Source organism: Neofelis nebulosa, chromosome 7, assembly GCF_028018385.1.
Source record: "Neofelis nebulosa isolate mNeoNeb1 chromosome 7, mNeoNeb1.pri, whole genome shotgun sequence".
Lineage (NCBI taxonomy): Eukaryota > Metazoa > Chordata > Mammalia > Carnivora > Felidae > Neofelis > Neofelis nebulosa.
The window spans coordinates 46,382,694-46,398,397 of NC_080788.1; the positions used below are offsets into that span (position 1 = coordinate 46,382,694).

Consider the following 15,704-nt stretch of genomic DNA (forward strand, 5'->3'; position numbering starts at 1 on the left):
CCACACACAAAAATAAACTCAAAATAGATTAAAGACCTAAACGTAATACAGGAAGCCATCAAAATCCTAGAGGAGAAAGCAGGCAAAAACCTCTTTGACCTCGGCTGCAGCAATTTCTTACTTGACATGTCTCCAGAGGCAAGGGAAACAAAAGCAAAAATGAACTATGAGGATCTCAGTCAACATAAAAAGCTTCTGCACGGCAAAGGAAACAATCAGCAAAACTAAAACACAACCAACCGAATGGGAGAAGATACCTGCAAATGACATATCAGATAAAGGGTTAGTATCCAAAATCTATAAAGAACTTATCAACATCAACACCCAAAAACCAAATAATCCAGTGAAGAAACAGGCAAACGACATGAACACACACTTTTCCAAAGAAGACATCCAGATGGCTAAGAGACCCATAAAAAAACTGCTCAATATCACTCATCATCAGGGAAATACAAATCAAAACCACAATGAGATACCACCTCACACCTGTCAGAATGGATAAAATTAACAACTCAGGCAACAACAGATGTAGGTAAGGATGCAGAGAAAGAGGAACCCTTTTGCACTGCTAGTGGGAACGCAAACTGGTGTAGCCACTCTGGAAAAGAGTCTGGAGGTTTCTCAAAAAATTAAAAATGGCACTACCCAATGACCCAGCAACTGCACTACCGAGTATTTATCCAAAAGATACAGGAGTGATGATTTGAAGGGCACATGCACCCTAATGTTTACAGCAGTACTATCAACAATAGCCAAAATATGGAAAGAGCCCAAATGTCCATCAACGGATGAATGGATAAAGATATGGTATATATATACAACAGAGTATTACTCAGCGATCAAAAAGAACGAAATCTTGCTATCTGCAACAACGTGGAAGGAACTAAAGTGTATTATGCTAAGCAAAATAAGCCATCCAGAGAAAGACAAATACTATATGATTTCACTCATATGTGGAATTTAAGATACAAAACAGATGGACATAAAGGAAGGGAAGCAAAAATAATATAAAAATAGAGGGAGACAAACCATGTGAGACTCTTATATACAGAGAACAAGCTGAGGGTTGCTGGAGGGGTCTTGAGTGGAGGGGAGGGCTAAAGGAGTGAGGGGCATTAAGGAGGACACTTGTTGGGGGACACCTGGGTGGTTCAGTCAGTTAAGTATCCGACTTCAGCTCAAGTCATGATCCCACAGTTCATGGGTTTGGGCTCCACATCGGGCTCTGTGCTGACAGCTCAGTGCCTGGAGCCTGCTTCAGATTCTGTGTCTCCCTCTCTCTCTGTCCCTCGCCCACTCATGCTCTGGTGCTCTCTTTCTCTCTCAAAAACAAATAAACATTAAAAAAAATTTTTTTTAAAGTGGACACTTGTTAGGATGAGCACTGGGTATTATACATAAGTGATGAATCACTAAATTCTATTAATTATTATTACACTATATGTTAACAAACTTGGATTTAAATTAAAAATAAATAAAATTAAAAATTTTAAAAACACAAAAAAAGGAAAAAAAAGCTGAAAAGTGTATTACATACAAATTGAGTGACAAAATCAAGACCTGAAAATAAAAGCTTAGAATAATTACCGAAATCATTAAAAATAAATAAATGTAAAATACTGCCACTAAATTTAGCTTATATACAGATAAAGACATAAAGGGGTATTTTGCTTGTTTGTTTTTACCTGAATAATTTGCCTAAAGTCAATAACTGGGTAATATTCAGAGATATTCATTCACAAATGCTCCAAGCTCTCTGTCTAGTTCTATAAAAAGAGTAAATGATACAACCATCTTTTTTCAGACTCATATGAAAGTTTTCTAGTCTGAATTTATCAAATTTTCAAGACTTTTTTCACAAATCATCACCACCCACTGACTTTTGTAAAAGTTAAATAGAATAAAGCAAGTTCTACTAGCATCTTTTGTCATAGAGATACCCTTGCAAAAATTATTCTCTAAATATAACCCTAAATTTGAGGAAATCTTCCCAAAACTAATAACATATAAAAGTAAAATGTATGACAATAACAAAAAGCATAGGAGGGGAGCAAAGAGAAGTAGACTCTGTTAAGTTTTTATATCATGTGAAATAGTCCATTATTTCTTGAAGACAAAAAGTGAAAAGTTAAAGATGTAGAGCATAAACCCCAGAGCAACGACAAAAGATAAAAAATAAAACAAGTTTGGCTAATAAACCAAAAGTGAAAACAAAATATAACACACACACCAAAAAAAAAAAGCCAAAAAACTAAAAAACAAAAAAACAAAACAAACAAAAAAAAACTCAACCCCAAAAGAGGAGACATGAGAAGGAAACAAAATACAGAACAGATGGGACAAATAGAAAACAAACAGCAAGATGATGGATTAAAACCTAACTGTAACAAAACAGGGTGGTAGTGGCATAAGGATAGACTGGAGAGTCCAGAAATAGACTCATACATGTCATCAAGTGATTTTCAATAAGGGTGCCAAGATACCAGCAAAGGAATACAGTTTTCAACAAATGGTGGTGGGAAAACTGGTGAACCATGTGGAAAAAACTTAACCTCTACACCTCACACCAGACACAAAAATTAACTCAAAGGGAATCACAGACTGGGGTGTCTGGGTGGCTCAGTCGGTTAAGCATTTGACTCTTGATTTTGGTTCAGGTCATGATCTTATGGTTTGAGGGATAGAGCCCCAAGTCAGGGTTTGCACTGACAGAGCAGAGCCTGCTTGGGAATCTCTCTCTCTCCCTTTCTGCTCCTCCTCCACTCACATGGGCACACATGCATGCAATCACTCTCCCTCTCTCTCAAAATGTATAAATAAACTAAAAAAAAAAAAAAAACGGATGACAGACTTAGACCTAAAAGCTAAACCTTAGGGGCCCCTGGGTGGCTCAGTCAGTTAAACATCTGACTTCAGCTCAGGTCATGATCTGACGATTTGTGGGTTCGAGCCTTGCTGAACGCTGTGCCAACAGCTCAGAGCCTGAAGCCTGCTTCAGATTCTGTGTCTCCCTCTCTCTCTGCCCCTCCCCTCCTTGCTTCCATGCATGTGTGTACATGCACATGTGCTTTCTCTCTCTCTCTCAAAAAACAAATTCAGGAAAAAAATAAGCTAAACCTTAAATTTCTAAAAGAAACATAGCAAAAGATAAATGTCATCATACCATGAACAAAGGTCTCATAGAACACAAACAGCACCACTCAATTTTTATAAATTGATAAATTACAAGTGCAGTGGCCCAGTCAGTTAAGCAACTGACTCTTGATTTTGACTTAGATCATGATCTCACAGCTCACAGGTTCAAGTCCCGTGTCAGGCTCTGTGCTGACAGTGCAGAGCCTGCTTGGGATTCATTCTCTCTGTCTCTCTCTCTCCCTCTCTCTCTCTCTCTCTCTCTCTGCCCCTCCCTTGCTTGTGCTCTCTCTCTCTCTCTCAAAATAAATACACTTAAAATAAATTGAAATACTAAACTTCATCAAACTGAAAATCTGCTCTTCACAGATACCATTAAGAAAACAAAAAAGCACCATTAAAACAAAAAAGCAAGGTAACAAGCTAAATACAAAAAATTAAAAAAAAAACATTTACATAAGTGTAATTTGTATGTATATAAATACGTACACATAAGTTGAATATATGCAAAACTCTTTCATCTTAATAAGAGAAGCCCACCCAAAAAAAATTTGTCAAAAGATATACACATGGACAATGAGTACATGAAAAAATGTTTGATATCTTCAGTCATCAGGAAAATGCAAATTAAAACCACAATGAGATAAAACTACACACCCAATAAAAGGCTAAAATTTTTAGACCAAAACCACCAAAGGTTAACAAGGATGCGGCACAATTGGAACTCCACGTACAGATCTTTGGTAGCTTCTAATAAAGTCACACATACATCTAACCTATGATCTAGTAATTTCACACCTAGGTTTGAAAACATAGGTATACAAAAAAAATTTGTATGTGAGTGTTCATAGCTTTACTCATAACAACCAAAAATTTGGGAAAAAACAGATCAACAAGGATATATCAAACTAGGATATATAAAAATCAACTAGGATATATAAAAAAATTATGATATATAAATACCAAACTGCAGCAACAATGACAGTAACAGAATGAACCACTGATACAAGTAACATTATGGGTAAATCTCAAAAACATCCTGCTAAGGGAAAGAAATCAGATATAAAGTATATAATTCCATATATATGAAGTTATAGAATAGGCCAATCTAATCTAAGGTAAAGGCAAATTAAAACTGGTTGTGTTCTACAAAGGATTAAAGGGTAGGAGAAACAACTGAGTAGGGGGTACATGAGGGAACTTTCTGAAGTGTTGGTATTCTATTTCTTCATAAGGATTTGGGTTCACAAACAAACTTTTGGCAAAACTTAACTCATACACAAAATTTATGCATTTCACTGTATGTAAATTTTACTATAAAAACAAAGAATTAAACGAATATTCAAGTCTAGTTAATGATATGGAAGCTGAATTTGTTTGGGGATAAGATGCACTGATATCTAGGGGCACCTGGGTGGCTCAATCAGTTTAAGCATCCTGCTTCGGCTCAGGTCATGATCTCACAGCTCACAGTGAGTTCAAGCTCTGCGTCGGGCTCTGTGCTGACAGCTCTGACAGTTGTTTCTCCTACCCTTTAATCCTTTGTAGAACACAACCAGTTTTAATTTGCCTTTACCTTAGATTAGATTGGCCTATTCTAATTGCTGACACCGATTTCAGCAATTTACTTTAAAACACATAACAGGGGCACCTGGGTGACTTAGTGTGTTGACTCTTGATTTCGGCTCAGATCATGATCTCACAGTTGTGGGATCAAGTCCCAATAACAGAACAGCACAGAACCTGCTTGGAATTCTCTCTCTCTCTCTCTCTCTCTCTCTCTCTCTCTCTCTCTCTCTCTGCACTCCACCCCTGCTGGGTCACTCGCTCTCTCACAAAATAAACTTATAAATTCATAAACTCATGAATAAATAAATCATAAAAACAAACCACCAACCAGTAAGCATGACTGAAAGATGGTTAGAAGAATGAATAGATGGACAGGTAATAAAACAAAAAACAGCAAACCATTAATTACAGAATGTAGGTGATGGGGAAATGGATGTTCACTGTACAATTCTTTCAACTTTTATGTTTGAAATTTTCCACAAGAAAATGCTAAAAGGAAAACATGATGAGCAAAAGAAGCCAAACAGAAAAAGTTCTAGAACAAATTGATTCATAATGTCAAACATCAAATCAGTGTTTGCCTATGGCAAGAGATGGGGTGAATTTTGACAGAGGAGCAAGAAAAAACTTTCTAAGGTGATAGAATTATTTTATATCCTGATTGGAGTGTTGGCTACATGGATATATACATTTACCAAAACTCACTGAACTGTAGAGTAAAAATATATGCCTTACATTATATATAAATTATACTTAAATTAAATTGATTTCTAAAATATGTTCCCTATATCTCTCTCTGCCCCTCACCCCATCTCAAAAGTAAACATTAAAAAAAACTTAGGGGCACCTGGATGGCTGTCAGTTAAGCGTCTGACTTCAGCTCAGACCATGATCTCGCAGTCTGTGGGTTCGAGCCCTGCATCAGGCTCTCAGAGCCTGGAGCCTGCTATGGATTCTGTCTCCTCTCTGCCCCTCCCCCTCTCTCTGTCTCTCTGTCTGTGTCTTTGTCTCGAAAACAAACATCAAAAAAAATTTTAAGATGTTCCCCGTAGAAAATCTGGAATATGCAGAGAAATTAAGCACGCCCATCACACCAACCAAATAAAGTATCACCATCCTTCTCTCTTCTGACAAAGACCATGCCCACTGGAAATAAAAATATACCTCATGTCTTCCTTAAAGGCAATACAGAAATACTAGTTAAGCCCCTGAATTTTGGAATCCCTTTCTCAGGTGAGTCAAAACCTACTAACTTAAATCCCTTCAACTCCATTACTACTTTTACTAACCACTGTATGCCTAAATCTCCTCATCTGAAAAATGGAAATATTTACCTTAAAGGGTTCTTGTAAATTTTAAACAAAATAATGTATGCACACGCTGGCTTTTATTATTATTTGTAAAGGTGAAGAGTCACCTAGCTTTTAGAAATCATCCTGGCAGGGGCGCCTGGGTGGCTCAGTCGATTAAGTGTCCAACTTCAGCTCAGGTCATGATCTCAAGGTTCATGAGTTCAAGCCCCATGTTGGGCTCTGTGCTGACAACTCAGAGCCTGGAGCCTGCCTCTGATTCGGTGTCTCCCTCTCTCTCTGCCCTTCCCCCATTCGTACTCTGTCTCCTCTCTCTCTCTAAAATAAATAAAACATTTAAAAATTAAAAAAAAAAAAAGACCTCAAGTGGAGAATAAGGATAAAGGCAAATCAGAGGAATGGCAGGCAGGAAGGTGGTTATGAAAATAAGATGGTTAGGGGCACCTGGGTGGCTCAGTCGGTTAAGCGTCTGACTTTGGCTCAGGTCATGATCTCGAGGTTCATGAGTTCAAGCCCCATATCGGGCTCTGTGCTGACAGCTCAGAACCTCGAGAGTGCTTCACATGCTGTGTGTGTCTCTCTCTGCCCTCCCCCGCTCATGCCTCTGTCTCTCTCTTTCTCTCAAAAGTAAATAAACATTAAAAAAAAAATCATCCTGGCAAAAAAAATCCACAAGCTTCCCGTTTTCTCTTTCTTTTTTTTGGGGGGGGGAGGGGGGTAGGCCTTTAATCCTCTTAGGTACACCCACCTCAAGTTAGTCTATCTTATTCAAATGAACCTCAATTCCTCTTGAAGATCATATCAAAATCCTGGGGGCACCTGGGTGGCTCAGACTGTTAAGAGTCAAACTCTTGGTTTCAGCTCAGCCCAGGCTCAGCTCATGATCTCATAACCGGATGATGGAGGCGTCATTCCATGCTGACAGCACAAAGCCTGCTTGGAATTCTCTCTCCCTCTCTCTCTGCCCCTCCTCCCACTTGCACTTTCTCTCTCTCTCAAAATAAGTAAGAAAACATTAAAAAACAAAACAAAACAAAAACCCCTGAACTGTTAAAGCACCCAAAGGGTGGGGTAACAAAATAAATACAAATGAAACAAAAAACTAGATTAGGAAAGATGGCAGCTGGCTGAGAATGTAGGATCTAATGTGGTGAGCAAAACTGCCCAAGGAAACAATTTCTCCTCGGATAAAGTCCAACAAGTTTATTAAACAAAATTTGTTTTTGCTCTTCCTGTATCATTTGGGTCAAAACATGTAAGCTGGAGGTTATTAAGAACATGTTCTAAAGAATAAGAACGAGAGTCATAAGGAGAAAAAACAGAGTTACTTACATTCTAATGATTGAAGGTAAAGGCATACTGAAAACTGGATTAGGAAAAACACCTCTGGGTAGAGAGCACACCCTTAATGTGAATTCAACAATATGAAAACAACGAAAGAATAATTTAAACCATGTAGATTATGCTTGCAATTCTGCTCAATAATTATATACCCAAATGAACACAAGAAAGATAAAATTTTACCATTCTCTAGTTGGTCTCACTTCCCATGTGCCTCTCGTGATATAAACATTTTACTGTGCTGTCAGATTCTAATGTTGAGAGCCATTTATTTTTCCTACAACATGGACCATAAACACAGCCTACTACTTCTTCTAGTGTTTAACAATGAAATGTGATTTGTTCCAATACTAAAGGACAAACAGGATACACTGGACTCTAAGAGACTGTATGTCTATATTTTATGGCCAACTTTAGGGATTTCCAAGGTTATTTTGACTGACATTTTTGCCTACCTTGGGTCTGTGTATTCTGACAACAAAGTGAAAATCCTAGTGGCGAGAACTAAAATAGCAAGCCTATTAGACAACTGAGGATACTAGTAGGGAGAAACCAAGGATTCACGATCCTCTATGCTAATGTCAGCCACCTTATTCAACAAACCCTTTTTGGCTGTTTTGCTACTAGCCACTGCTCAAGGTCATAATTAAGAAGACAGTTAAGATACTATTCTATCCCCCAAAAATCTCACATTCTGGATAAATACAGTAATCTTAACCCCAACGTGGATTTCCATACATGTAAGTCTAGCCTAGACACATTTACTTATATACTTTATGGGCAATCTTTAGAATTTTGGTTTCAGTATATATATGAGTTCTTCCTGTTAGAGATAATCAGAAAAAAAGAGCAACTGAAGATTAATAAAAATGAGAGGAAAGAAAAGAAAAAAAATTTTTTAAGTATTTATTTTTGGGAGAGAGAACAATCAGGAAAGCATGTGCACACAGGCTGTCAGAGCAGAGCTCTACGTGGGACTCTAACTCACAAACCATGAGATCATGACCCAAATGGAAATCAAGAGTAGGACACTTAACCAACTGAGCCACCCAGGCACCCTGAAAAGAAAAAATATTTTAAATTGAAGCTTGTTCAAGATAAAGGAAGATGACTGAAATTAAGTCCAGGCCTTAGAACTGCTACCTAGAACTACTATATGTGAAGAAAAATATTCATTCACATGGGAATAAAATGGGTAATTTCAAGAGTCTAAAAAGAATGATGTACTCTGTGATGGCAAATCACAGGATAAATACAAGTTAGGTGATCCAAACTTTTTCCATCCAAGCACCTGGGATCAGACCAGAATCTGGAAACGTTAACTAGGCAACAGAAATTAATTTTACAGTAGCTTATTAATATTTTAGAAGATATACTACCATTGATAATGTATTAGCTACCATTTATTCAGTTTACTATTTTCATTCAACAAGTATTTATTGAGAGTCTATTGTAATGTGGCCACTGTTGTAGGCACTGGGATCAGCAGCCATGAGCAGGATACAGAAAGTCTTTGCTTTCATGAAAATTAGATGCAAATGAGGACAAACAAGGCACAAGTAGACAAACAATCATGATAATTTTAGAGAGAAATCTGTGCTATTAAGAAAATAAAACAAAGAGGAAAAGCTGACCATCAGTGGGCTCCTCACTAAGAAGCTAAAGACCTGAAATATGAGAAGAAGCCACCAGTCAGCCACAGCACACAGTGCTAAAGGAAGAGCATTCCTAGCAGAGGAAACAATAAAAGAAAGATCATGTGGCAGGAAGAGGCCTAACAAACAACAGAAAGAAGGGGAGGGGAGGAAAGAAAGATGGTACACAAGCTGGATCAGAGATGGTCAAGGGCCAGATCAGGTAAGGTCTGTTAAGGAACCACGTGCCATGCTTTTATTTCATTTTATCCTCACTAAAAACTATTATCTCGAAGGAACTAAGGATTATAGAAAGTTAGGCAACTTGCCCAAAGTCTAACACACACATCTGGATCTTAATTCTGACAGAAGTTGCTGGTTTTGGTCTTTCACATTTTAAAAATTAAATGTACAGTTATGCACGCTTTCATATGTTCACTCACGACTCTGGTTCCAATGACATTATTTTTATATAAGATTATGTTACTCAGCCACAATGTCTTCTATTTTCCTTGGAGATTTTTGGAACTTAGCCTCCACAGTGGGAGAATGCTAAAGGACTATTAAAATGGAGTAACTGAGGGGTGCCTGGGTGGCTCAGTCAATTAAACATCTGACTTTGGCTCAGGTCATGATCTAGAGGTTCATGAGTTCAAGCCCCACAATGGGCTCTGTGCTGACAGCTCAGAGCCTGGAGCCTGCCTCTGATTCGGTGTCTCCCTCTCTCTCTGCCCCTCCCCCATTCGTACTCTGTCTCCTCTCTCTCTCTAAAATAAATAAAACATTTAAAAATTAAAAAAAAAAAAAAGACCTCAAGTGGAGAATAAGGATAAAGGCAAATCAGAGGAATGGCAGGCAGGAAGGTGGTTATGAAAATAAGATGGTTAGGGGCACCTGGGTGGCTCAGTCAGTTAAGCGTCTGACTTTGGCTCAGGTCATGATCTCGAGGTTCATGAGTTCAAGCCCCATATCGGGCTCTGTGCTGACAGCTCAGAGCCTGGAGCCTGCTTCAGATTCTGTGACTCCCTCTCTCTCTCTGCCCTTCCCTGGCTTGCACACCCTCTCTCTCTCCCTCACTCTCTCTCTCTCTCTCGTTCTCAAAAGTAAATAAACATTAAAAATTAAAATTAAAAAAAAGATGATTAGCTATTGGTTTTTTTAACAACCAAAATTCTCTACATATTCTCTCAGATTTATAGAGGTAAAGCAGTCTGTGTTTGACCTAGTCCTCCTCTTTTCATTTTATTATGACCAAAAAACTTTTTAAGTATAGTTGACAATGTAACATTAGTTGCAGGCGTACAACATAGTGATTCAATCTCTCTGTGTTATGCTATGTTCACCACAAGATGCTGCCATCTGTCATACAATGCTATATAATACCATTGACTATATTCCCTATTCTGTACCTTTTATTCCTATGACTTATTCATTCTATAACTGGAAGCCTGTATCTCCCACTCCCCTTCACCCATTTTGTCCATCCCCACCTCTCCCCTCTGGCAACCACCAGTCTGTTCTCTTTACTTATAGGCCTGATTCTGCTTTTTCTTTATTCATTTGTTTTATTTTTTAGATTCTACATATAAGTGAAATCATATGGTATTTGTCTTTCTTCGACTTATTTCACTTAGCATAATACCCTCTAGATCAATCCATGTTGTCACAAGTGGTGGCAAAATCTCATCCCTGTTTTATGGCTGTATAAGATTCCATAAAATGGCCATTTTCATCTGGTACTATATACAGTTCTTTAAAGAAATGTGATTTCACAGAAAGTACAATCAAATCTGTGACAGTCTGCAGATGTTTTGTAATAAAAGTATTACATCACATGATTTTCTTCACTTAATGACTACTTTCTATTAAAGAACACAGTTGTTAAAGTAGACTTAGACTTTGTAAAGTGAACCTATTTACATGTGTACTTTTTCACATATTTAAACATGATTCTACCACTAAGAGTTGAGAAGAGCCAATTTCCGTATCAACAATGTAACTTGCTGCTGGTATTTATCAAAAACAAAAGTTCACATTTTGTTTAAACATGGTAAATTATACATGTAGCTTTCTCTCAAATTTCCTTGCAATCCCCACTAAATGAAAAAATATTTTAATTCACCAAAAAAGAAAAGGAGCTAACAACAAGAAAGAGCAACAAAATCTTATCATCTGACAACAACTCCCAAAAGAGAACAGAAAAAAAAAAAAAAATGACTAAGATGTCATGAAAGCTAACACAAAAATATTTCTTAAAACTGAAGGACATAAGCCCTTGCTACCTCCATCTTCAGAAATCACCATTCTCCTCATCCACTCCATTCCAGTCACAACAGCTTCTTGGCTTTTCCTTGAGCAGGCCAAGTATGCTATGCTATCTGCCCGAAATGCTTGTCCCCCAGATAGCCACAAGGATCTCACTTGTTTCCTTTCAGCCTGTGCTAAAAATGTTTCCTTGTCCTTGAGACCATTCCCGATCATCTTACATTTAAAAAGTTAACCTCACTCCCATCTTCTTTTACCAGCTCAGTTATTGCCATAATTATCTTATGTAAAATTTACTTGTTTTCCCAATAGAGCCTAGTCTTTGTTTTCACCATTATTATGTGCCCCAAAGCTTAGAACACAGAGTTGGTACTCAATAAATACGTGTTGAGTTATTACTTAAAATAACCTAAAGTTATGACACAACTATATCAAAAGAAAGGGTGAAGAAAGAAGTGTGGATTTCTTTTCCATAAGAAGTCAAAAGATAACTGGCACAGCAAGGCTCAAACGTTCTGACTTGAGAACCCCTTTAGACTCTTAAAAATAATTGAGAATCTCCCAAAAGTTTAAATTCTAGGTTATATTTAATACAATATTAGAAAATAAAATCAATGCTTAAAAATTTATTTTTTAAAAACAGCAATAGTAAGTCTATTACATGCTAATATTAAGTAACATTTTATCTTTTCAAAAAAGTTAAAGAGTAGTACTATTACACATTTGTGCTAATCTCTTTAATGTCTGACTTAATAGAAGAAACTTGGATTCTTAAATCTGCTTCTGTATCCTATCTAATAAGAAATCCAGCTTTTGGGCGCCTGGGTGGCTCAGTCGGCTGAGCGTCTGACTTCAGCTCAGGTCATGATCTCATGGTCCATGAGTTTGAGCCCCGCGTTGGGCTCTGTGCTGACAGCTCAGAGCCTGAAGCCTGCTTTGGATTCTGTGTCTCCCTCTCTCTGCCCCTCCCCCACTCACCCTCCTCTCTCTCTCTCTCTCAAAAATAAATATAAACATTAAAAAAAAAAAAAAAAAAAGAAACCCAGCTTCACACAAATATGTACTTAAAAGAGAAGAATATCTTGGGGCACCTGGGTGGCTCAGTAGGTTAACCATCCGACTCTTGATTTTGGCTCAGGTCATGTTCTAGAAATTGGTGGGTTTGAGCCCCACATCAGGCTCCACAGCTAGCAGCACAGAGCTTGCTTAGGATTCTCTCTCTCTCTCTCTCTCTCTCTCTCTCTCTCTCTGCCTCTCTCTCTGCCTCCCACCACCCTGCTCGCACTCTTTCAAAATAAATAAACTTAAAAAAAAAAAAAAAAGAGAGTATCTTTAATAACTTTGTCAGATAAGTGTATATACTATTCTTTGATATTATTAACCCAAAACAAAACTTAGTAAGTATAATTTTGTAAAGGTTACTTGCAATGTTGAATCTGATAACTTATCAATGAAACTTATCATTTCATTAAATATCTATTGATTTATCTTGCACTTAAGTAGATCTTTCACACATACATGACTTTGTAATATCATGCACAGGTCATTAGAAAAGTTGGTCCACAAAGTTATGCATATCTTGCAAACACTGACACATTTCATTATACAATAGTCATTTTATACACATTTTGTTAATACCACCATCAATTTCATCAAAAAGGTCCTAAGAAGCTGCCAAACTCATAGTGGCAGATATGCATTCCAAAATTCTAATTTTTGCTTGAAAGCCTTAATTTTATCTTGGCAATAATTTCTGTCAGTTGTTTTCCCTCACTTCATTTATTTTTGAGAAAACATACACAAATACCCAAGTTTAAGTAACTACAGTTTTCATTCTTTCAAGTAAAAATACAGTTCCATTAAAAAAAAGCAACTAAGTTTGCTAGTTCATCCTGCAACTCAATCACACAAGTACTTTTCTTCAAGACAAGCATAATTTGGGATGAAGCAAAAGTGCTTTACAACATTCTCATTTTATCACATGAAACATTAAAAAGAAAAAAAATATTAAAAAGACATGTACTCAAGGGACAAGATTAATAAAACAGGTTTTACTGCTTTATAAAGAACTTTATTAAAAGAAACTGGTTTTATTTTTGTTTTTTTCATGGTTTTCATTCTTAAATGAAACTGGCTTTGTAAATGTGTAGTAATGAAAAATATGATGACTATTAGTACAGTTTTAGCCACGGTCTGAATATGCACTGCAGGGCCAGCAGTTTTGCCCATCACTGTTTGTACGATCACTGCAAATGCCAACATAGGTAAGTACTGAAGAAGAACTTACTATTATCAAATAGTTTCATTCAACCCAGCCAATTTGCTGAAACACTTGCAGAGCTCCCCACAAGATACCATACTGCTGTGCTGTATACATATAAAATAGTAAGAGGAGATAGATCTTCAGGGAAAAGAAGAGGGATGGCAAGAAAATTTATCTTTCTGTGTATACCCTTCGTATCTTATGAATTTGGTACCCTGTGTACTGCTTTTATCTTTAAAACTTAAATATATTTTTTAAAAGACAACAAAATCACTGACATCAAAAGTAACTAAGCAGATATATAAGCATACTATAAGAAATATGATAGTAATACCAGAAAAAAAAAAAAAAACCTCTTAGGAGTTTGACTTCAGCTCGGGTAATGATCTCACAGTTGGTGGATTTGAACCCGCTGTGCTGACAGCTCAGAGCCTGGCGCCTGCTTTGGATTCTGTGTCTTCCTCTCTCTGCCCCTCCCCCACTCACGCTCTGACTCTCTCTCTCAAAAATAAACAAACATTAAAAAATTTTTTAGGGCGCCTGGGTGGCGCAGTCGGTTAAGCGTCCGACTTCAGCCAGGTCACGATCTCGCTGTCCGTGAGTTCGAGCCCCGCGTCAGGCTCTGGGCTGATGGCTCGGAGCCTGGAGCCTGTTTCTGATTCTGTGTCTCCCTCTCTCTGCCCCTCCCCCGTTCATGCTCTGTCTCTCTCTGTCCCAAAAATAAATAAAAAACGTTGAAAAAAAAAAAAAAAAGAAATGTTTAAAAAAAAAAAAAAATTTTTTTAAACCATGTACATATATTAATTGCCTCAAAAATTAACTAGTTAAAAACCATTCAAAATATTGTCTGGTATCTTGGTGGCTGCTCCTGCTTGGGGCCATCCCTCACCTAAGGCAGGAAGATGGTGGCTGCAAAGAAGACAAAAAAAGTCGCTGGAGTCAATTACCTCTAGTCTCCAACTTCTTACGAAAAGTGGAAGTATGTACTGGGGTACAAGCAGCTGAACATGATCAGACATGGCAAAGCAAAACTGATGATCCTCGCCAACAACTGCCCAGCCTTGAGGAAATCTGAAATAGATTATTACACCATGTTTGGCCAAAACTGGTGTCTATCACTAGAGTGGCAATAACACTGAACTGGGCACAGCATGTAGGAAATACTACAAAGTATGCACACCGGCTATCATTGACCCAGGTGATTCTGGTATCATTAGAAGCATGCCAGAACAGACTGGTGAACAGCAAATCACACAAAATTTTCCTTAAATAAAACTGGCCAGAGCTTGTTTTAAAAAACAAAAAAGCCCAAAATACTGTCTGGAAAAATACTTACAAATCAGGGTTAAAAAATAAATAAATAAAGCAAATACCCACATACAGGTGAGAAAATGGCTGTGAGACATACCTTGTACAATAACTTTCCAGAAAAATGTCCATGTATTTCCACTCATATTTGAAACATTATTCTATATTATAATTAAAAATCTCATTTAAAAAGCTAGTTAAGGGCGCCTGGGTGGCTCAGTAGGTTCAGCGTCTGACTTCAGTCATGATCTCGTGGTCTAGGAGTTCAAGCCCCGTGTTGGGCTCTGTGCTAACAGTTCAGAGTCTGGTGCCTGCTTCGGATTCTGTTCTCCCTCTCTCTCTGCCCCTCCCCGGCTCATGCTCTGTCTCTCTCTCTGTCAAAAATAAATAAACATTAAAAATAATAATAATAAATAAATAAATAAAATAAAAGGCTAGTTAAAAAGCAACAATTTCCTTCAGACTAGAATGTCTGATGACTTAGTTAAAAACAATGAAGTATGCACACCTTGCCATTTTTAATTTTTTTTTTTAACGCTTATTTATTTTTCAAGAGAGAGGATGAGCAGGGAGGAGGCAGAGAGAGGGAGACACAGAATCCGAAGCAGGCCTGAGGAAGCTGTCAGCACAGAGCCTGACACAGGGCTGGAACCCACGAACTGCAAGATCATAACCTGAGCCGAAGTCAGACGCCCAACCAACTGAGCCACCCAGGCACCCCTACACCTTGTCATTTTTAACAGTTAAGTGATTAAACCCTCAACATATGAAATGTAACACAAAGTAAAATAATATTTTATTTTTTTCTATTTCATTTGATCATAATTAAGATCAAATCAGAACTTATTTATTTTAAAAAACAGAAAAATAATACAGTGTTTT

General features: G+C 37.4%; 1 protein-coding gene across 8 annotated transcripts in view; it reads right to left on the minus strand.

Annotated features, from left to right (window-relative positions):
• RNF111 (ring finger protein 111) overlaps positions 1–15,704 on the minus strand; it is a 122,090-nt gene that overhangs the window by 71,427 nt on the left and 34,959 nt on the right. For 2 of the 8 annotated variants that reach the window (XM_058737571.1, XM_058737572.1), the window contains one exon: positions 14,483–14,585. The exons of 3 other annotated variants lie outside the window; for them this stretch is intronic. In XM_058737571.1, the coding sequence (XP_058593554.1) occupies positions 14,483–14,523 (41 nt within the window). In that variant the 5' untranslated portion in view covers positions 14,524–14,585. Of the gene's footprint in view, positions 1–6,759; positions 6,965–14,482; positions 14,586–15,704 lie in introns of those variants that run through there. 3 more of the 8 variants (XM_058737573.1, XM_058737574.1, XM_058737578.1) reach the window with 3 other exon arrangements.